General features: G+C 35.3%; 1 protein-coding gene across 1 annotated transcript in view; it reads right to left on the reverse strand.

The window, feature by feature from the left end:
• Nucleotides 1-23,745, reverse strand: part of PKHD1L1 (PKHD1 like 1) — a 151,464-nt gene that overhangs the window by 120,537 nt on the left and 7,182 nt on the right. Inside the window, exons 3-12 of the mRNA XM_019750644.3 lie at nt 19,493-19,637; nt 18,461-18,569; nt 14,923-14,980; nt 13,075-13,168; nt 10,186-10,239; nt 9,580-9,653; nt 8,617-8,659; nt 4,841-4,911; nt 3,532-3,642; nt 1,217-1,303 (exon numbers count right to left, since the gene is read on the reverse strand). Coding sequence (XP_019606203.3) covers nt 1,217-1,303; nt 3,532-3,642; nt 4,841-4,911; nt 8,617-8,659; nt 9,580-9,653; nt 10,186-10,239; nt 13,075-13,168; nt 14,923-14,980; nt 18,461-18,569; nt 19,493-19,637 — 846 coding nt within the window. The remainder of the gene's footprint in view (nt 1-1,216; nt 1,304-3,531; nt 3,643-4,840; nt 4,912-8,616; nt 8,660-9,579; nt 9,654-10,185; nt 10,240-13,074; nt 13,169-14,922; nt 14,981-18,460; nt 18,570-19,492; nt 19,638-23,745) is intronic.

Genomic DNA, 23,745 nt, shown 5'->3' on the forward strand with positions numbered 1-23,745 from the left:
CTAGAAAGTAATGGCTACTCCTCTTCATCTGAGTTGGGTTAGAGAAAAGCTTAAACACTTCAACCTTTACAGCAGCAGCATTCTCTGATATATACAACTTTCTGTGAAGTTATCAATTATAAATATCAAAATTCTTTTCTTAAAAAGCAAAAAAAAAAAAAAAAATGAAAATTCTTTTCTTAAACTGGTCATTTTTTTCTAATATCAGTCAAAACAAGGAAATTTAAGAGGTTGATAAACATAATCTATGTGGCTTCAAAAATCAGCCACTAACAAAATTATGAACCGCTTTCACTGTGTGCACAAGAAAAGATACACACTCTACTCGACACGCAAGCATCTCAGTGGTATTATTGTAGATATCAAGGTCATCAGCTGTACTTTCACTGGGCCACAGGTGAAAAAGACTTGAGTTCCATTTCTTTCCCTCTTCTCACTCCTAAATAACTCTAGACAAGTAAGGATTTAATCTCTGCCATTTATTTTTCAACTAGAAAAAGGCATATTTAAAAATTTTTCACATATCCAGTACCAACATTTAGTAATCATCATTTAATTTGAAATAAAATCACCATCATGCTTTTATCAATAGAGATGTGTTGTGTTCAGTAGGGTGTCCAAGGAATTTAGGCCAGCCTTACATCCAGGGGTGCAGCCTCCATGCAGCTATTTTAATGCAAATATTTCCTAATCCAGAAAGTATATATAGAGAAAAAATACCTAGGAAAAAATTTACTATAATTCTAAATACAAATTCTAAAAAGTTGAAATAATTTTCTTTTTACTAATTGCTATAGGCTGAATGTTTGTGTCCCCCCAAAACTCATATATTGCAATTTATTGCCAATGTGTTAGTATTAGGAGGTGGTACCTTTGGGAAGTGATTAGGTCATGAGCGTGGAGCCCTCATAAATGGGATTAGTGCTCTTATAAAAGAGACCCCACTGAGCTCCCCAGCCCTGAGAAGACACCATCTATGAGAAAGAAGTCCTCACCAGACATCTAATGTGCCAGTACCATGATAATACGTTTTCGGGGGTTAGGATGTCAATCCTAACCCCCAAAACTGTAAGAAATAAACGTTTGTTGTTTATAAGCTACCCAATCTATAGCATTATGTTATAGCAGCTCGAATGGACTAAAGCATAATGATGTATGTCAATAATATTCTTCTTTTGTACATGTGAAATGGCCATTCTCTCTTCTGGTAACTTACCTGGATATACAGTTCTGATAATAGGTTTAGAGGGTGTCTTGCAACATATGCTATTTTCTGTGACATTCAAAACATCACAGTCTTGACCTACAGAGAAGCAAGGTACAGAGCTATTACTACAGAGCTTCAGAATACAAATCACATCAGCCATCTTGAAGCACTTTTTTAATTACAACAAAGTTGTACAAGCAAGAAGCAAAGTTGGAGGGGGTCTGCATTTCCTTTATATGTTCTCCATTAAAGTTTACCACTCATTAATCATCATACTTCTAGAAGGCAACATTTTCTTGGCAAAATATCACAAGTCTGAGTTATAGAATTTCACAATTTCTGAGAAACAAAATTAAAACTTTGATAAAACTGGGGCAGTCGGATGGCTCAGTTGGTTTAAGCGTGAGCTCTTGGCAACAGGGTTGCCGGTTGGGTTCCTGCATGGGATGGCAGGCTGCGCCTTGTGCAAGTAAGATTGAGGACAGCGGCTGGGCGCCCTCTATGGCTGGATTGAGGGATGTCAACTTGGCTTGGAGCTGATGGGCCCTGGAGGGGCACACTATTCCCCAATATTCCCCAATAAAAATTAAAATTTTTTAAAAAAAATTTGATAAAACTAAATAACTGTAAAAAGATTTCTCTTCTGGGTCCAAAGTGAAGCCATATATTTTGTTACTTGGAGAAATGTTGTTAATTAAATCCATGATGTTCAGAATTTACAAAAGCAGATGATCCCAGTACTCTTAGGTAAAATAAATAAATAAGTAAATAAATAAATAAGTAAATGGTGGTTCAGTTCAAGGTCTTCAAATGAAAACAAAGGGGATAATAACTTGTAAATGGTATTTGCACAGGCAGACTGAAACCAAAACAGACAAGAGTCTAAACGAGAATGATTGTACTTACATAAGCACAAGTAGACTTCAGGGAAGAATCTATGTTTTCAATGCCCATCTGTCCCTCATAGGGCCTCATGTACGGTCAGCCCTCATTAAGTATTTAATGAAATGGGAATCACAGCCCATGAGAAATGAGGTAAGGGTTAGCAAATGGAGGAAGGTATCTTTGCCAAGTTTTGTTTGGTGGCCTGGAAGATTTATACTTTGACACTACCTTTCACTATTTTGAATGCTTTGTAATGCAAAATCATTGAACTAGAAACCAGTACAGTTGAACAGTATATTAAACCAATTTAGCCTATTTTGTTTGGAGCAAAAGGAAGATAAACTGAAAAAAAAATCATTATTTTCAAGAAATTACTGAAGCTTCAAAATCTCAAATCTAGTGATCACATTAATGGCAATGAGATATAAAAACTAGCACGTACATTTGCATATCAACTGTATCATATCAGATCATAAAACACATTATATAAATTAAAAATATTTTATGCCCCTCATTTTAATATTTAAAGCATATTTATTATGTTTCAAATATCAAAATAACGTATACGAAATTTAAAACTTTTATGGCCTAGGTTTTAATATTTATGCAGGTGACGAGCAAGCATTCATATGGATAGGAAAGACATTATGGAAATGTTAGATAAGGTCGCTTTATATTAATTTCTCTCCTTGAAATCACATTTTGGCTGGCTTATGAGCAGATTCCTTAAATGTAGAAAATACTAAGCAGACAGGGCTGTGTGAGAAAAAGTATGTGCCAGGTGCATGGGCTGTCCCCTGCCCATCAAGGTAAGTTAGGTCACTGTGACTGACTGGGAAAATCCTCATTATTATATTTACCCCAATCGCCCCTTTAAGCTGCATAGCTCCCTACCTCTGAACAGATCTATACCAGACACATAAAAGTGATGCATAACCAGAGAACCACGCCCGACGTACATTTGTGACCATTTAACACATTAGTTGATGCTCTTTCCAAGGTCAATATCATTAGTAAGTACTGATGTCCAGACAAGGCACTGTATCGTAAAAGGGGATGAGGAGAGTATCCCCGAATACTACTTTGAATTTACTCATAATTATCCAATCCATGAAGAAGTAAGAACAGTTCAAGAAGAACATTTAAGAGTCCATTAAATAGAGGGTGTGTGTCTCTAAGTGTGGCAAGGAATTTGTGGATGGCAGCCACGATGCTCCCACACAATGCCCTTTGGTACCAACCTGATCATGCAAGGCTACAAGGAGTGGCCCTCACTGCACAGGTGCAGCAGGACAAGTATCAAGCCCCTATGTGAAAACACTCAGCTTTAAATGTAAGACATTAACTGAGAAAAGACTATTATTCTTCTAACAAATTATTAAAGAAAAGACACAATTTGTTCTTATAAAGTAATATATTAAAAAGTCATGAAAAAATACCTCCAACTAGAACTCTGACTGGGAAATCCGTCTCATCAAAGAACTGTCCAGTTATTGTTAGCATGGTGCCACCCTGAATGCTTCCTCGTGAAGGTGAAATCGCAGTGACCTCTGGGGAGTGGGAGGGGAAGCACATAAAATAAAATGTTATAAATATTACACCTAAACCCAAATGCTTGCCTTTTAAAATGTTTCTAAATTACCCAGCCATAGCACCCAGTGGTTTTGCATTACTGAATGAATGAATTAGGTGTTTCGTTATTTTGTCTCTAATGTAATCCTGCAGAGAACAATAAACATGGCTTTCACAGAGACCCACCAGTACATCTCCCTGGGACCAGGCTTTAGTGGTGATTGGTACTATAGAGACACTGGTAATGGGAGGATTCGGGGAGTAAGGAAAACCTGGGCTGAGCACAGATGTGCGGTTTGAAAAGAAAACGTAGGGAAGCAGGAGAACACCTCTTCGTCCCCTGCACTCTTGAAGAATGAATTTTTCTTTTATTTATGGGCCAACATCTTAAATTTATATTATTTTTCTCATATAGTAATATATTACTTATGATTGGAATTCTTGTGGCTTTATATATAAAAGTTTTAAGTATATTAGTAAATGGGGCCAGCGCACGCCATACGGTAGATTCTTATTAAAATTTATTCTTATTGGTTCCATCAAAGTTCTATGTAGTCTTACATATGAGTTTCACATTAAATAAATTTCTAGAAAAACCAAGGTGTGTCATATTTGACTGATTCCAAGACATATTTTCTTTCACACTGAACATCTTCGAAATCTGAATATGCCACTTCCATCACTCCTGACGTGGATGGAAATATAATTCTTGCAGGAGGACTTGTGTTTGCTTCTGGCACTCTAAGGGTACTACCAACCTGAGACCTTCAAAAATTAAAATAAATTTCAATCTGCTTGAGGATTCTTTTGGACCATACTGAGCATATATCTGAGAGTATTGGCATGTGGTTTAAATTGACAATGGAACTTTTTTTTCCCCTCCCTCAACCAGCAGCCAAAGTTGAGGTGTGCAAGTTTCCCTTCTGTCTCTTTCAGTATAAGTTTATTTTCCAATCAACCTTACACTAGGAATGTAGTCTCCAGGGTCTTGGGTTAATGACAGGGTTTCCTATTAGACTCCCCGTCTCAGGCGATTTTCCCTTCTTAGAAGTACACAAAATAATATACTACACTCTAAGCCATTATTATTATTGACTTGATGAAATGAAGTATACACATCTCTCTCTCATTCTCTCTCCCTTCCACAAACACACAGAGTGAGAGAAATTCACATACCTGCATATGTTTGAAACATTGAAATTTTATTCAGAGAAGAAACAAAATATGCCATTTTTTGTGGGTAACTCCTGTTTAAAAAAAAAAGTTTAAAAATTCTTACTTTACAAATAAACTTTGTTGGGAAAATATTTAATATTTTACTTTAGTAATATAAATCATGTCATAATTTACAAAGGAGCTGGACAGAACTTTTGGGGAAAACAAAAATGTTCTGTATCTTGACTTATTTATTGGTTACACAACGACAGAAATATAGAAATACTACACAAATACACATTTGTCAGGACTCAAATATGTGCATTTTATTACATGCGAATTGTAACTCCATAAAGTAAGAATTTATATCACCATAAAAAACAGGATAACCTTTCATAAAGGCTGGGCTGTTCCACTGCCCACTCTGCTCTCTCTTCTCTTCTAAACCATTTAGTGTCACAATAACTAACACTGAACACTTATCAGGTATCATGCTAAGACTTTTAAGCTTATTTTAAGATTTTTTAAAATCTTTTAATTTATTGTGCCCTTTAATTCTTACCTCAACCCCACAAGGAAGGTAAGACTCAACGAATTCACTTACGCCATAAAGATCACAAAAAGATTAAGTGGCAGAAATAGAAGTTAAACCCAGGCAGTTTGAGTCCAGAGCCCTGGCTCCCGACCTATGTACTACACAGTTCTTCTCTCCTGCCACTAATTTGTGTGAGAGTACAAACCGGTGAGAGCAAGTTAACAACAACCCAGCAGCGTTGTCATGCTTAATAAACACAGAGCTTATTCAATATTTTTTATAGGTCCACACCTGCATTTCCATAGCCTGGAGGGTTTGAGAAGGGAAAGAATCTGACCCTAGAAATGAAATGCTGTTCCCTTAATGACTTCAATGACATTCATAATTAGAAAAGTTAAGAAATTCAAATGTTAAGACTCAAACTCATTCATCATAATTAGAATACACTGAACTAGAATCTATTAGGTCGGTGCAAAAGTAATTGCGGTTTTGGCAATTATTTTTAACCTTTTAAACTGCAACTACTTTTGCACCAACCTAATAAAAGGATAATGCAAATCTTGTAGTGGAGACCAACAGTTTACCCCTTTTAAATCGAACCCAGGCATCATAACATGCATTTGAAAACTGAAGAGTCCCTGGAAGTATTTTATGTTAAATTAGTTATTTAAGAAGTTCATACTGGGGTTCATATTTTTATTTTATAAGCCTTTCAGTACATTTCCTAAAGATCTGAAATGATGCACAATACTGTCTGTGGTCAGATCCTGCATCTGAAAAATTAACTCTGCTTCTTAAGTTGATGGGAAAATTGCCTCCTGATATAAAATTGGAATGTAATTTATTTGGTATGACACTGAGGTGATTTTCACTAATTCATTGATAATGATTAGGCATTTCTCAATTAAGGCAGCCTCATCCGAACCTTATCAGTTTGGAACAGCTGTTGTCTGAACTTGGGTGAAAGAGAAAAGAAGGTAGGCTATTAAAAGAAATATAGAATGGGTGCCACCACGGTCTTTAATTGGTTCATTGGATATTCAAGAGCGCCCCTGAAATTTGTAAAATATGTATTTTATAATTTATAAAATGGCTTAACATTTTTAAATGCCATGTAACCTTAAAACTAGGCTTTTAAGTATACATGTCGTATTTTAATAGTTATCTTAAATTCCTAAGATTGATTTACATAGAAACACAATTACATCAATTCTAAGACAATATAAAAATACAGCCATTTGCTTAAAAAAAGAAATTATAAGTCAAGATCACAGAATCAACAATTTTATGTAGTATGTATTTCCCTATATTATGAGCAAATTTGCTGGCTTTTTAAATTGGAATTTTGGAGACATGTTAATGTAGCATATTGATTTATGTATACTTATCAATCACATTCAAGCTTGATCACTTCTATATTTGGATAATTATTTCTCTGAGAGACATAAGATGGATTTGGCAATTAATACTTTTCATATAGACTCAGAACTAAGAATTCATTTTTCTCACCTTAGGAAGATGACATTGAGAGCATAAAAGAATCATATACTCGTACGGTTCAAGAAATCATATTAAACTTGGTAATTGTTGCTTTTAATATGGTTTACTAATATTTTCAATAAAACCCTTTTGTTCTATATTATCAAGTTATATGTAAATATGTCATGTCCTTGCAGAAAGTAACAGTTAACTCATGCGACTCCAAGTCATTTGCCTCATGTAAATCACCAAGGTAAATCTTAGTACCATTTACATATCATCCACTCTAGTTTGTCCTTGAATTATAATATTCTTCATGGTTTTGGTCCTGTCTATACCAGTCTATAATAAAGTGTCTTGCTCAGGCATCACATTATTACAAACCTATTGCCTCTAGATGTCTAGAACTAGATTATCTCTAAATACAATGATAGTGGATTTGGTCTTACTAATTCAATTGCAGTTCCATGCATGCGTGAAACCAATACCATCCTTCTCTTTCGGTCTGCATCCATTAACCAGGAATAACATCTTTGATTGTAATAATCACCATTCTCTTCAAAGTTCTAATCATTGAGTCACTCATCAGAGACAACAAAGAAATCAACAGACTTATCCTATTATTGATCTACTGCAGTTATATTAGTATTAGATGGCTAAATAATGTGATTTATCTGGATTTCTGTTAAGTGACTCATTTTCTCAGTGGGAGATGCCAGGATATTTTGTGCAGAACAATGCACTTAGATTTGGCACAGCATGTTCCTGCCCAGGAAAGGCCATTAGCATGTCCCAGTTACTATGACAGTCAACAAATGTCCCCACACATTTGCAAACGTACCCAGGAATGGGGTGATCCTACCATAATAGAGAATCCTGAGTCATGATGAGATATGGTTCTGTGGCTGAAACCCTCCACTAGCCACGGCAGAATACTGAAATTAAACACTCAGCTTGGAGTTAGACTGAAGGGTTCACATACTAGCACTGCTTCCTACTGGTTGAAAATCCTTGGGCAAATTATTTAACCTTCCTAAGTCTCATTTTCCTCAGTATGCAACACAGGGTGGATGATATCACTCAATTTTATAGGTTCTTTGGGAGTATTAAAGTAGTATTAAATATACGTAAAGTACTTAGCATTGTTGTTGCCACTCAATGTTCATTATCATTATTATCTATAATACAAGGTTTGCAACATGTTGACATTTGCATATGCTGATATTTCTATAAACATTTGACAGTCTTTCTTACTGATATTAGGATGTAGGATACCTGGAAATGAGTTCTATTTTTATTAAAAATGATAACTACAAGTTATTAACATTGATGCTAAGACAGACTACTGAAAGCTGTAACTACTGTCTTTCACAACTCTGTATGTCTTGCCACTTTAAAAGAATAACTTTATCAGGTAATGTTAACTGTAGGTGTTGTTCATTCTTACATTAGGTCAAATAAAAAATGAATTACTTAGTTATCAAAAGAATTACAATTAGGTCAGAAGAGCCAAAGACATAAAATAACACTCTTCAATATCATAATCGAATTTTTTTTTTCTAATTTGTTGCTTTAGGTAATGCTAGATTTCCCAATAGTTGAAAGGCCATGTCTGAGGCACAAATTATGAATGAAAGGGAGTTACAGACCCCTTAAATGTTAATTTGTGGGAAGAAAGTGATTAATTTTTTAGTGATTAATCTCTGGATCTATAGCACAAAGTAAATATACAGTTTTATTTTATGAATCAATTATGAAAATCATTACTTATAAAATGACCTACCTTCCATAATCACTATCCAAGATGAAACTGACATTGTGATGACCTGCAATTAATTAAAATACACAATCAATTAAATTCCCAAACACAGGAGAACAGTAACTAGATATTATAAAGCTGATTTCAAAGCAAAGAAACTTAAAATTAAAACTGTAATTACACATCTATTAATCCTCAAAGAAATGACAACGGAACTACCTTGAAAAAGTATCTACTATTTTAATACTACATACGAAGGTGTTTCAAGGTTATAACCAGAAAAACCCGACAAAATATAATAATGAAAGAAGAATGATAAAAGAACACATATGTAACCATATTACCCTTGAATTTCTTTTGTCTACTCAACAGCTATTTAATTGGGTCAGCGGTTCAGAGATTCAGGGAGAGAGCACAGTTTGTTCTTCTAACAGAGCATATTGTCTAGTGGAGGATACAGTCAGTCAGGAGCCATGACACCAACAGAAAACCGACTACAAATTGTGACAAAGCTATCACAGAAAAGGGGAGTGAACTAAGAATGTAAGGCAGGGGACCAGGGAAGGCTTTTCGAAAACAAGACATTGTATCTGAAATTCTCAAGATGAGAAGCTTGCAAAGGCAAGAAGGGAGTGAAGCTCATTCAAGAGCTAAAAGGTTTAAGTGTGTGGAATACATAGCAAGGGGGGGAAAAAAAACCACTGTAAAATTAAGGCTATAGAAAAAAACAGCCAAATTAGTCATAGAATCTGCTGGATGACAAAAGAAGAAAAAAAGTAATTTGAAGAAGGTTATCTTAAATGTAAACCTTATAGGAAAAAGATAATTTTCGCACGCTTACATGAAAATGAAAAAAAGCCAAGTTAAAGAGGAAATGATCATTTTTAACAAAGGGATGAAGGTTCAGGGGAGGTCTAGGATAACACAAAACAAGGAAATAGAGTCAGGCATTTCTGAGAATTATGAAAAATGACGATCAACATTTACCAATGTAAGTTCCAGTCGTCTTACAAATCATAGATCCCATGTCTCCACTTGGATGATCTAGTTTTAGACCATACCTAATAAAATATATATGTTAATTTCAAAGCTTATATTGACATTAAAGTTTTAAAATACTGTGTTTCCCTTAAAAAAACATCATATGAATTGCAGAATATTTATCAAAATAGAAACTATTGCTGTAACAAAAATTTCTGTGAAATAAAAATGTTTCCCAGCTTCGGTTGAAGATATTTGAATAAAACTTCATTGAACAATTAAGTATTTTGTAATTAATTTGGCTATCCCTATTGATATTCCCCTTAAAGAGTTTAAAATACTACCAAGTAAAATAATTATTTGATAAAGAAAGATATTTCTCAAAACATATTTCTCATAATGCTCTAATAGTTCTTATCATCCTATCCTGGAGTCAACAGGGGATATGATATCAGGTAACATCTAACTACATAAATTCTTGCTAATTTACTATATTATAATTTATACTATATTATAAAGCATTCATGTGGTATTTCCAGAAATTACTATTTAAACTTAGTATGTTTATATCTATTATTTATTTTTCCAAAAAAAATTATTTGAATTACTTACAAATTATCAGACTGTGGTATAAGAAGCTCACAGGGCATTCCTCCAATATAAACTCTGTATAAATATTTTATTAGAAAAGATCAAATTATGTTTATTAAATTGTTTCAAAATGCTCTCCTCCCACCAACTCACTGCCACCCTATAATTTTTCTCTCAATCATTTATTACCCATCACATATTCATTCAACAAACAACCATTGAACACCTATTATGTTGCAGGCTTTGCTCTAGGTACTGAACCACATCAATGAACAAAACAAAGATCCCTGCCCTTGTGGGACTGGCATTCTAACCAGGGGAGATGGATAACAAACATGATAATCATAACATATTTACTGTGTTAGTAAGTGATGAGTACTATGGGAATAGAAAACATAGAAACAGATAATGGGGACTCGTCCATCTGAAGTTCAACGAAATTAAATACAAAAGATAATTTTGTAGTAAGTTTCATACTATAGGAATTAAACAAAGTCCATAGCAGAGGCCCCACACAGTAATCAGGATGAAACGAACATCTACCAGTATCAGTGACATTGAAATGGGAATAAGAAGCTGAGAAGGGGCAGGGTAAGCCTGGAGAGAGGACATCTATTTTAGCATTTCTGCAGCTGATTAAGTCAACCTATCGCTTTAAGGTTGATAGAACCCTTAGGTTATTGGAGGTCTGTAGGTTATTGATGAGTATTGTATTTTTCACATCTTCATAATAAACCACCCAGTTTCAGTGACAGCAAATCCTAGACTCAAAATAAGACCAGATACAATCCTGAACTTAAAATATAAGGACTTCTGTTTGCAGAGAACTTTGAACTTTTTGATATAATTTTACACACAAATCCTTTCATTTGGTCATTACATTACGTTTGCAAAGAAAGTAACCTGAATTACTGTACCCCTTGTAGATTTATGGATTCATATTCTTCTAATCTCCTGCCTCACTGCACCTAAATAATAATTTTAGCAGCTAACACTTACAGGCACTTACTATGTTTCATCCTTGCAACCATTTGATGAGTTAGTAAATATTATCCTTCCATTATACAGATAAAGAGACTAAAGCAGGGAAGTTAAGTAGCTTGCCAACTTTAAATCTGTGTTAAATCTGTGACCAGTAAAGGGTAGGGCAGGAATTCAAACCCAGACAGTGAGCTCCCCGTATGCCCTTAACCACAGTAACTCCCACAGTGCTCTGAGTTTGCCTGTGTATGGTAACACTACACTAGCTGGCATGATACATACACTATTTAAAAATTTTTCTCATCTGATCTTTTAGACCAAAAGCTTCTTGGTAGGCACTAGATCCTTTAGGCATTTGCATGTCCTCTGTAATTTGTACCTGGTGTGAATTTGGAGATTTGTCTGAATTCACTAGATTGTGAGAAACAGAAGCAGCTTGAGCACTCAGTCTCCTGAATTCCTGCCCAGGACTCGGCCCACTGTTCCCAGTTAATGGAATTCAGGCACAATGAAATGCCGTGGGGGCCCTACTGTCACAATTAACATGGTAGAAATGAGATAAATGCAGCTCTCACGTCTTCTCTCCTCCCATTAATAGGTATGTGAAATTCTTTTCTATATTTATATGTAGTATGTCAAGGTCTCTAGAGTAAAAGGGCTGGGTAGCCTGACCTCTGAGGTCCCTGCTGATGGCAATTCTGTGAATTCATGACATGATTTCCATCCATCCCTTTGTATTAAACAGAAGTAATTTCAGCTACAGTGAGGGGGGAAAGGGAATCTCTTTTTGTAAGTTAAACTTTCTATTTCTTGGCATCATTACAGGAAAGGATGATCTAGTAAACCCCCTCTAAGAATTACAATGCAGACCATTTATAACACTCAACTTACATGGTAGCAAACAAAATCTTTATCTGTGTTACATATGAAAAACTCTATATAAAATGTCAAATATTTGTTTCCCTATTTAGTAGTTCTCTTCTTATTTATAAGGAATTGATATGAATATTTCCAGATTATAGATTCACACAAATGTTATTTAATTCAGAGTTTTACGACATAGAATGCCAGATAAATCAGTTTTATTTTATTTAGTACAACCTTTCAAATTGCATGTTTCATAAAATTATATATTCAAATGTATGTATGTTACCTGAGTTGTTATTTAATTTATCCATTTTATATATGTATTCAATAAGCATGGAACACCTTGAAAGCCATGATATCTGAACTCCTTTCTGTAGGAAATGAACAGGACTTTCAGTCTTTTAAGGCAGGACTGAGATAGTCCCACCTATGCTATAGGAAGAGAATTTTAGTCAAAATCCTTGTTTCCAATGATTTTTTGATGTTAAATAACTAACCAATATTACCATCTGGTCCATAGCTGGTAAATGAAAGAACCAGGATTCGAACTCTAGCCTGTTAATAAGTTATTGATGGTTTTTCATTTTAGCACTCTCCTGTACACCACAGTGCAGTAGAAAAAGTGCCAAATTACATGTTAGCAGACTTGGGTTCTCCTCCTGACCGTGATGAAGCTTTGGACCTCCAAGATTCAGCATGTGTTTGTTTTTTTCTTTTATGTGTGCAAAATGAGGCAGTTAGATTAAGTAACAAAATACTCCAATATTAAAGATCTGTGACTTTAACTCAATTGCTCTAGCACTTGCCTCCATGTGCCTTCTAGTAATAAAATCCACCACAGAAAAAGAAGGGATTCTGTCAGACCAATAAAGAAAGGCATATTGGCTACTGCTTCCATGTCAATGCATCATCTAACAGTCTGTTCTTCTTTCCATAATATGGCTGAAAAAAACACTGGTTAATACCATTGTAGTGGTTTTTAATATAATTGGACCATTATTTTTTCAAATATCATATCCTAGCTATGAGTTATAAAAATATGTTTCCACATCAACAATTTACCTCAAAATCCTAACATTTTTCCCATTTGAACTTAGTGCAGTATTACTTCCATAGACATCAGTGAAGATTCTGCCTTGGATTGTTATTAATGTACCTAAAAACAAACAAAAAGTTCTGTGTAAGATTATCTACCCATATACCCACATACTTAATATCAAAACATTCAAAGTTCTCCCAGTAAAACCAGCATCTAAATATTTATATTTCACGTTTACCACCATTGCTTAGCATTGTTCTGAAAGTTCTAGCAAATACAATAAAATATAAATAAATATTGATAGTATTATGGAAGTATCTATAAATATTTATAAAGAGGTGTTTCATGGAAGACAGGATGAATTATTCAATAAATATCACTTGGGTCATGGATGAGTTAACTGGAAAATATAAATAAGAGTCCCTATTTTATACTAAAAAACAAAATCAATTCTAGGTGAAATAAAAATTAATTATAAAAAAATAAAATTCTTGAAAAATAAGTGAAAACGTATGTAACATTTATATACCGTGTTTCCCCAAAAATAAGACCTAGCCAGACAATCAGCTCTAATGCTGCAGTTCTTATATAATATAATGTAAGACCGGGTCTTATATTAATTTTTGCTCCAAAAGATGCATTAGAGCTGATTGTCCAGCTAGGTCTTATTTTCAGGAAACACGGTAATTGGGATTGTGGCATCTTCTACCACATAAAAATGAGGGAAAAAAACACAAAGGTTAAGATTTATAAATTGAATAATAAAAATTAAGTGTCTGGGCCAGCCCGGTGGCTCAGGCAGTTGGAGCTCCATGCTCCTAACTCTGAAGACTGCCGGTTCGATTCCCACATGGGCCAGTGGGCTCTCAACCACAAGTTGCTGGTTCAACTCCCCCAGTCCCGCAAGGGATGGTGGGCTCCGCCCCCTGCAACTAAGATTGAACACAGCACCTTGAGCTGAGCTGCCTCCCAGATGGCTCAGTTGGTTGGAGCGCGTCCTCTCAACCACAAGGTTGCCAGTTCGATTCCTCAACTCCCACAAAGGATGGTGGGCAGCGCCCCCTGCAACTAGCAACCTGGACCTGGAGCTGAGCTGCACCCTCCACAACTAAGACTGAAAGGACAACAACTTGAAGCTGAACAGCACCCACCACAACTAAGATTGAAAGGACAACAACTTGACTTGGAAAAAAGTCCTGGAAGTACACACTGTTCCCCAATAAAGTCCTGTTCCCCTTCCCCAATAAAATCTTTAAAAAAAAAATTAAAAGTGTCTAAATGACAGAAAAACCATTAATCATTTTAAAAGCAAATGATAAATTAAAAACTATTTCCTACATATATGACATATAAATGCTTAATATCCTTAAAATATAAAGAATTCTTATAATCTAATAAGGGTTGACTCCCCTTAAAATAAACCAAGGAGATGAACAGGTAATTTATAAAAGAAGAAATACAAATGTCAGTAAATATAAAATAAATTTAATTATATAAATCAAAGAACTGGAAAATTGTTTTAAAAACTTGGTACATTTTTCACATAAATACTTGAAAAAATAGTACATGGAATTGCCAAGGTTACAGAAAAAGGCATTCTCACATATTCCTATTGGAATTATAAACTGATATGATTATAGTTATAATGAACACTGGAAGCCAGCTAAATGTCCAAAGAAGGAAAGTTAAATACATTATAGTACATTCATATGCAGCCATTAAGAATCATGTTTTTAAAAAATCATTGGGAGTTATTATTTAATCAGAAAAATGCTATTTATACATTTTCAGATATTATGGTAATTTTATACAGCAAAAAGTAAATTAATTACCACAAACCAAAAAGATATTTCAGCTAAAATATAACAGACCTGGAGTTCCTGATAAAGGTGTGATGCTTCTTATTGTTGGAGTTTTGAAACTTTTTGCCTGTAAAATAATACTTTCGGTAAGCACTCTTATCTCTATTTTGTTCCTGGTTTTATGGAATATGTCGGCTTCTTATATTATTTATATTTAAACAATACCTGTAATATGACTGTAAAAATATTCTTTTTTACATATAAGAAATAAAGTTAAGAGTATTATTCTGATTATTCAAGATCTTTTCCTTATGCCTAAAAATCCTCTCACTTCAAAACGTTTCTAGCTTGGAATTTTAAAATTCAATTATCCTTTTGTTATCAGTGTAAGTCAAACCACAGTAAAAAGCCTCTCTGGTAAAGACTTTAAGAAATTTGGTAGAATAAAGTTAAAGAAAACCTGCTATGGGTTAAGTCCAAGAAGAAAGAATAACTAAGTTATTTTTTCAAAAAACATAGAAGCAATACTTCAACATAGAAGCAATATTTCAAAACACACAGAAGCAAAACTTCGAAAAAGTACACCAAAGTAAGCTTTAGTAATCTATCTAGTGATAATTTTCTAGAACACTGAGGTATAATTCTTAAGAATTGCGACACCAAATGGGAACTGGAAGAAAGAATTCCAGGGAGGCCACCAGTGTGATGGAAACTCTAATACTTTGTAGTAGACAGAATAATGGCCTCACAAAGATGCCCATGCCCCTAATCTCTGGAACCTGTGAATATGTTAGGTTAAATGGCAGATGGTTACAGATGGAATTAGGGTAGCTAATGAGCTGATCTTAATATAGGGAGATTATTTTGGATTATCTGGGTGGGCCCAATGTAATCACAAGGGTCCTTGTAAGTGGGAGAGAGAGAGAATATTCAGAGTAAGGTGCAACAATGGAAGCAAGGTCAGAAATGATGCAATGTGGTAAGGACTCAACCTCCACTACTGGCTTTGAAATCAGAGCAAGGGACCATGAGACAAGGAATGTGGGCAACCTCCAGAAGATGAAAAAGGCAAGGAAACAGATTCTCCCGAAGGAACACAGACTCTGAACACCTTGATTTTAGCCCATTGTGATCCACATCAGACTTTTAACCTATAGAGCTGAAAGGTAATGAAGTTGTGTTATAAGCCACTAAGTTTGAGTAATTTTTTTACTGCAGCAAATAGGAAATGAATACATATCTGTTAGAGATACTCGACTACATATACAAGGCGGGAGGGATTCATGACTAAAAGTCCAGTTTTGGAGTCAGGCTATCTGAATTCAAATTTGAGCACCGCCACCCCCAAGCTGCATGACTTTAGGTAGGTATGTAATTTCTCAGTGCCTCAGTTTTATCATCCATAAAATAGAGATAATAACAGTATACAGTTAAAGGATTATTGTGGGAGTCAGGAGTTAATATTTATAAAATACTTAGTTCGCCAACTGGCACAAAGAAAATATCACACTCGTTTTAATTATTGGCTATTATTATACAAGTAAATACATGCCAAGTTCTTTTCAAAAGGCAAAATGAGAAATAATTACTGCAAAAGGGAAATATACTACACTGTGAAAAACAAAATTAACACCAAAACGGTAAGGAGCCAAGTTGGGCAAAATAGAGTCCTCAGTAACTGAGATATATACAGATCAAATTCCACACTTAAAAACAAATATAGCAGTCCCCGCTTATCTGCACTTTCAATTCAGTTACCCATGGAAAACCACGGTCCAAAAATATTACATGGACAATTCAGGAAATACACAATTCATAAGTTTTAAATTGTGTGCTGTTCTGAGTATCATGATGAAAACTCAAGAGTCCCACTCCGTCCCTCCAAGGACATGAATCATTCCGTTGTCAGTGTATCCAGGTTGCATATGCTCCTCGCCCATCAGTCACTTAGTCACCTCTAGGTTCTCAGACTGACTGTCTCAGTATCCCTGTCCTTGTGGTCAAAGTAACCCTTATTTTATGTAAAAAATGACCCCAAAGTGCAAGAGTAGTGAAGCTACTTAGATATTCAGATATGCCAAAGAGAAGCTGTAAAGTGCTTCCTTTATGTGAAAGGGTGAAAGTTCTCAATTTAGTAAGGAAAGAAAAAGAAATCGTATGTTGAGGTTGCGAAGATCTATAATAAGAACGAATCTTCTATCCATGAAATTATAAAAAAGGAAAAAGAAATCTATGCTAGTTTTTCTGTCGCGCCTCAGACTGCAAAAGTTAAGGTTACAGTGTGCTAGTGAAGGTGGAAAAGGCATTAAACTTATGGGTGGAAGCCATGAACAGAGAAAACCTGTTCTGTTGACGTTTTTCATTGACAACATGTTGTACCAGAAAGCATTGGGCCTATACGAAAACTTCAGCAAGAGATCCCCTAAAATGAGTGACATCAAGCCCTTTACTATGAATACAAGTAAAGGATGGTTACACAGATTCAGGAATAGGTTTGGACTGAAAAATATAAAGACTACTGGAGAGGCTGAGTCTGCCGATGAAGAAGCTGTTGTCACATTTCCGGTAGAGTTGAACAAGTTGACCAGGGATGGATACTATCTGCAGTTTCAGGCATCCACTGGCGTTCTTGGAATAGATCAAAAATAGATCAAGAAGAGCCCATCTGCACAAACACAAAGCTGCCACAGAAAACAGAAAAGGACAGAAATATGAGCAGCATTTTTAAGGAATAACTGAAGTTTTTTGGAGGTGGGGGATGGGTGAGGCAGAAAAGGATGAATGGATGCAAAAATAATACAAATAAAACAAGTAGATTCTCAATAAATATCCCTTGTCCCTTTACTGTCATTCAGGGACAATGTAAGATGCCCAGATTTCGACTTACAAGGATAGGTTTTTTTTGTTTGTTTGTTTTGTTTTTAGACTGCCAAGAAAAGAGATAAATTTTGAAATGCAAGGCTACAAATAACTTCAGAGTTATTCTTTCACACTTTAAAATGGTAGGAGAAGAGAAATGCTTGATGGAGAAACAAAAATGTTAGGATTCTATTCAAAATGAAGGTGACTCTGATGAAAATAGGAAAAAGAAGAATCAAACTAAGAACAGAAATAGAGAAAGATAAAAAATAGTGTGAACAGGAAAATAATTTGGAAGTATAAAAGCTTAATTAATTAATAAAATTAAAAAAGGTGGAAACAAATCAGAAATAATAAGAGACTCTATTACTATGGAAAACAATTAAAACTGAGTGAAATTATCCTTAGCTATGTGCTAAGATATTTTTAAGTGTGGACATAGATAACAATGTGTAAAATTAAAAAATAAGGTGCGGCCGGTTTGCTCAGTGGTTAGAGCACAGAGCTCATAACACCAAGGTCACAGGTTCAATTCCCACAAGGGCCAGTGAGCTGCGCCCTACCCCCCACCCTCCCCCCACACACAACTAGACTGCAAACAACAACTTGACATGGAGCTGATGGGTCCTGGAAAAACACACTGTTCCCCAATATTCCCCAATTTAAATAAAATAAAATAAAAGCCCAGTTTCACACAAAAGAAAGTGCAAGTCAATTATACATAAGTTAAAGACAAGCTTCCACATACATAGAAACTGCATGCGCGGCTGGTGATATGACCTTTGCAGGTATTATTTTCTGTAATAGGAACCCCATCCACACTGACTCTAACAGTATAGGAGTCTTCTGGCATTGCTCTGGAAGGCAAATGAAGAACACATAAGGAATACAATAACTCTTTTATTTAATGTACGATATTAATATAAAATACTGCTCCAGACTACATGTCATTTTTGAAAAAATGGTGTTTAAAATTCTAATTGAGGTACAGTTAAATTCCATTCTATAATATGAAAAGATGATCTCCATCCTGAACTCTGTACTGCAAATTCTAACATCAAGCATATCAGGCAAATGCTTATTCTAAGTGCATTGATGCTTATTTAGAAGAAAAATAAATGCAATAACAACAAATTTAATAATCATCATTTAAAAATAGTAATATATCTCCTTGCTTTATTTGTAAAAAAGTTTTAATCAAGTTTCTCCCTAAGTAAGACTTTGCTGCAGAAAAACAGCCAACAAACCTAATGTAGAAAAAATCCTCTGGAATATATGCTACCTGTTTCAATATTGAAAGTTGCAATTTAAAATGATTAATTTTTCCCCTGAGTTGCTAATAACAAACATTAATTTGGGCTAATAGTAAAGAACTTGAAATGTCACTATACAAAATGATTATCTTTAATCTCAATGACTATGTCAAGATTTTGAACAAAATTAATCAAACCTGACAGGAGAGAATAATTTTGATATTTTGAGGAGCATCATTATAATTTAATAGTAGCCATTTATCTTCTAAAGGAGATCAATAATAATAATAGCTCTAATAACCTGGGAAAGAATATAGAATATATTTTATTATGCCAATATGTGAAAGGAGCACTACAATCAAATATAATAAAGGTACAAAACAGCCTAAACATCATGAAATAAAAAAATAGTTGATAATCAGATAAATATTGTAATAGCCAGTGATAAAACTATTATAATGCTAATATGCATAATTGCAATTCTGATATGATGAAAATGGTATTATTCAAGATACTTTAAAACATACCTAGTATAGCATGTAATTTGAGTTGAATGACTTGCATCTTTTTCTACATCACAAGAAATTGATCGGAAAGAAGAAACTAACTGCACACTGTTTCCCATCTCAGCATTATCAACTCCATAGTTAAACTGGTTGGCTTGAGCAAAACCTGGAAAAGTAAAAACACTCATTTTAATGGATTCTGTTTTTAGAGATCTAACAACTATCATTCAGAATTGAATTGCTCAATAAATAATAAGGAATAGTACTGAAATAAGCAGGTAACTTATTTCATATTTATCCCTATAATTGTAATCCTCTTTGGAAGGATAAAAATTAGACTTTAACTTATTCATAAAAGTAACCCTTGAGAACCTATTATTTGTCAGGTGCTGTCAAATGCAGTGGAATCAAATAGCTTATATTCCAGTGGTAGGGTAGGGAGGGTGGATAAAATAAACAAATAAATATATATATAAATATGTATATGTGTGTGTATGTAGGTATATACATATATATGTATCTATGTATATCCATACACACATATACACATACCACCAGATGCTATATGCTGTATCTGGTGGGGATAACTACTATGAAAAAAGCAAGCTAAGGGGGATAGAAAAATTACACGAGGGGAACACTATAACACTATTTTACCATGAGTTCCTGTAACACAAAATCTAAGGTGAGGATTTGTAAACAGGTAAGTTTATTTGGGTGGTGTTCCCTTAAGTACAAGGAAGAGGAAAACCTGAAGAAAGAAAAGCTGGGCACCAATGAGGATAACTGGGGCTCAATCTTGCTGGTAACTTTTAAGGAAAATACAGACTGCCTCTCAGAATCAAAGAATCAATAGCAAGAAGCATTTACTCATTAAGTTCTGTCCCCATTAGTTGAGGGTTCCCACTGGGGGAAATAACTTTTCCTACACTTTCAGGAAGCACATAGGTATATGCTATATGGAATTGAACGTCCGAAGTCACTCTACGACAGAAGCCCTGGGACAGTAGACAAAACATGCTGTGGGAACTTGAAGCGAGAAGCTAAAATATAAATTGAGTCAAAGGACAGAGGGAACAATTTGCCACAGCTGTGGCTAGAATTAGAGGTGAAAACAAGAGGATGAGAAGCTGGGCATAAAAGGCATCTAATACAGGCCATTCCCTGCACTGTACAGAAGTTCTCATGCCTTATATTTTAAGTACAATCCATTATCAAGTCTCCAAGGTGGTGGCCAGCTGACAGCTCTGCTAAGAATTTAATACAACAGGGTTAATGGGACAAGCTCAAGGCCACACTAACACAACTGGTCCTGAGGCTATAGTGAATATGCACATGTCCCCTCTCTATCACCCAATATAGATTTCCCTTACCCTTAGCCAGCACTTCAGCTAATGAAGTGACACTAACTTTCATCCTAAAGGTCTGAGCTCTTAGCTGCCTTGCACATGTTAGGGTGTGGTTGCCATAATTGCGTATGGACAGTTATCACCGCACATGGAAGCCAAGAGATGCCTCCATGAATATCCTGAATTCCAGATATGTTCCTCCCTCTCTGCATGAGGTAAAGCAACTCTACCTCTTCATGATCATCAGAAATGATTATCTGTAGTTGTCTACTAATTATGTTTGATGAACTCAAACTGATCAGGTAGTAGTGGCAGTTTTAGTTCAGTGGAACCCATATTGGGATCCTAAGCAGAAGCATGCTCTACCTGGAAACTCAGACTCCAAATCCAGCAGAATCTAAAATTGCAAGGACAGAGAGCACAGATTCAATTTCTGGATCACTGGCAGTGATACTGGGGTAACGATGAGGGGTATAGTCCTTCTTTTCTAGGTTCGTGTACTCTATCTATTGGGAAAAAGCAGCACGTATCTGCTATTGGCTCAATGCATAGAGCATAAGATGGAGGACAACATCAGGATGTTGTTCCCAGGCTTGGACCTTAGCCAATCCTTTCGTAGGCCATTTCATCATGCTTCTAGACCATATGTTTCAGGGTGACACAGGTTTCATGGTCATGTGCCTGTTAGTATAACTTTTTCTCTATAAGATGTGTGCCTTGTTCTGAAGCACTATTTTATGGAATCTCTTGGCAGTAAATCACGCTCCACAGGCTCTCAGAAGATGGAGCTGGCAAAGGCACCATGGAAAGAGAAGACAAGACCCATTATGTGGAGTAGGTGCCAGTTCCAGCAATAATGAATCTCTGCTCTTCCCAATAGAGAAGGAGAGTGGTACAGACAACTAGTCACTAAGTGCTGGGTGAACCTCGTGAAGGATGGTCTCTACTGAGAGCTCAGTGTTGGACTCTGCTACTGGTAGAGATCAGGTATTCTGCAACAGCAGTAGGTAGCTTAGCCTTAGTGAAAGGGGCGGGGGGGTCCCTGTTGTTTGCCCATGAGCAGTAATCACTCCATGGCCCCTCTATTCTTGGGTCCATTTCAAAAGCTGAGGAGGCAAGCTCCTGGATGAGCCATCTATTCAATCTGTTTTTTTTGTTTTCCCTGTGGGGATGCTTTTTTGGGGGAATTAACTTGAAACATGCTTCGTGCTCTCTACCATGAGTCTATTACCATGTCTCTTTCCAAGACTTTCTTCTTTCTGATCTTCCAATCCTGTTCCTGGGATACAGGAAGTATGTGACATAGACAGTCAAGGACGGTTTTCATAAGGAGTAAGCCATGAGAATATCGATGGCAGGTTCATTTTAGATAGAGGGAGCAGGGTGTTCCAAGGCCCTGTGCTAGATGCATGTTTGCGGATTCAAGAATTAGCAAGTAAGGTCCGAGAAGTACAAGTGAGAAGGGCAGGAGATGAGACCAGAAAATAAGGGCATTTGGATTATTTTTATGAGTGGGGAACTACTGGAGGCTGTGAAACAGAAGAGAGGCTTGAGCTTACACTTCCCAAGCGTCACTAGCTGCTGTTCAGAGAATATAGACTGGGGGCAGGAGTGAAAGAGCTGTACCAACAGGTGATGGGTAAATGACTGTCTGGAATAGGCTCAAGAGAAAATGAAGGATGATAAGTAAAGAGAATAAATATTGGTCACCATTTTTGGGAGTTTTACTGTAAAGGAGAGCAGAGAAATCAGATGGTAGCTGGACAGGGGTGTAGAGCAGAAGAGAAGATTGGTGATTATGCTTTTGCTTTTTTCAGGTGGCTGAAATAACACTATGTTTGCATGTTGATGGGTGTGACTCAAATAGAAACAGAGAAATGGATAGTGTGAAACAGAGCAGAAAATTATTTTAATCTTACTATGAATATATGAAAATTCAAAACCAGATTTGGAAGTAAACATGGATTAAGTACTTATGTCACACAAAAGTATTTTACGTTGTTGAAACATTCAATTTTAAAATAAACCTAAGAAATGAAACTTATGAAAAAAATTAAATTAGATAATGTTCTATTGATTACATACTATAATTAAATATTCTTCTAATGAAAATGTTTAGAAGACACTTAATACTATTCAAGTATGCAGAGTGAATCTATGAAGTTGTCTAGGTCACAGCATTTTTTTGGAATAAAGTTAAGTTAGTAAATAAACAGTTTTTTCCAGATAACATCAAAATCTAAATTTCCTAAATTCTGAGTTCTAAAAATATGTTTTTAAGTATTATTTTTCTCTAAATATCACAAGTACTTATCACTAAAACACCAATATAGCCAAATTGATGACTAATGATATTTTTGAAATTATGAAAAATTTTCCTTTACTGTAAACTTATAAACTATTTAAATTTCAGAACTTAATTACCTACAGATCACATCATTCCCCAGTACAGTAATAAACTTAAAATCAGTGTAAAAAAAAAAGAAGGTAAACTCAGATGTGGATTTAACTCTTTTAACCCTATGTGTTTATATTACTAATGTTTAAAAAAACAAATATTAGGTATTTATCTGAAATTGTCAGTAGTTTTCAAGTATGTTTCAACAAAACAATCACCACTACAATATGTGTTCACACTAAATAACCTTTAAGAGTTGAAGTGGCTGAATTGGGGTTGCCAGATGTCTGTTGTATGACTGCTTTTTAAATTACTGAAAGTTTTCAGTGTTCTACAAAAGTCTGTTAGAAAACATGACTATTAACATGACTATTTCCTGGTTTAGTGTAGGACTGGAAGTCGGACCTCACTGTGCCAGATGTTCAGCAAGTGCCAAAGCCCCTAAACTCCAAGTCCAGTAAAGCTGCATGTTAGGGGACAGTGCTGTTGAAGGAAAGGGCATTTGGACCCTGACATCCTAGGTTGGA

This window comes from Rhinolophus sinicus, chromosome 6, assembly GCF_057876585.1.
Source record: "Rhinolophus sinicus isolate RSI-liver-muscle chromosome 6, RSI-T2T, whole genome shotgun sequence".
Classification (NCBI taxonomy): domain Eukaryota; kingdom Metazoa; phylum Chordata; class Mammalia; order Chiroptera; family Rhinolophidae; genus Rhinolophus; species Rhinolophus sinicus.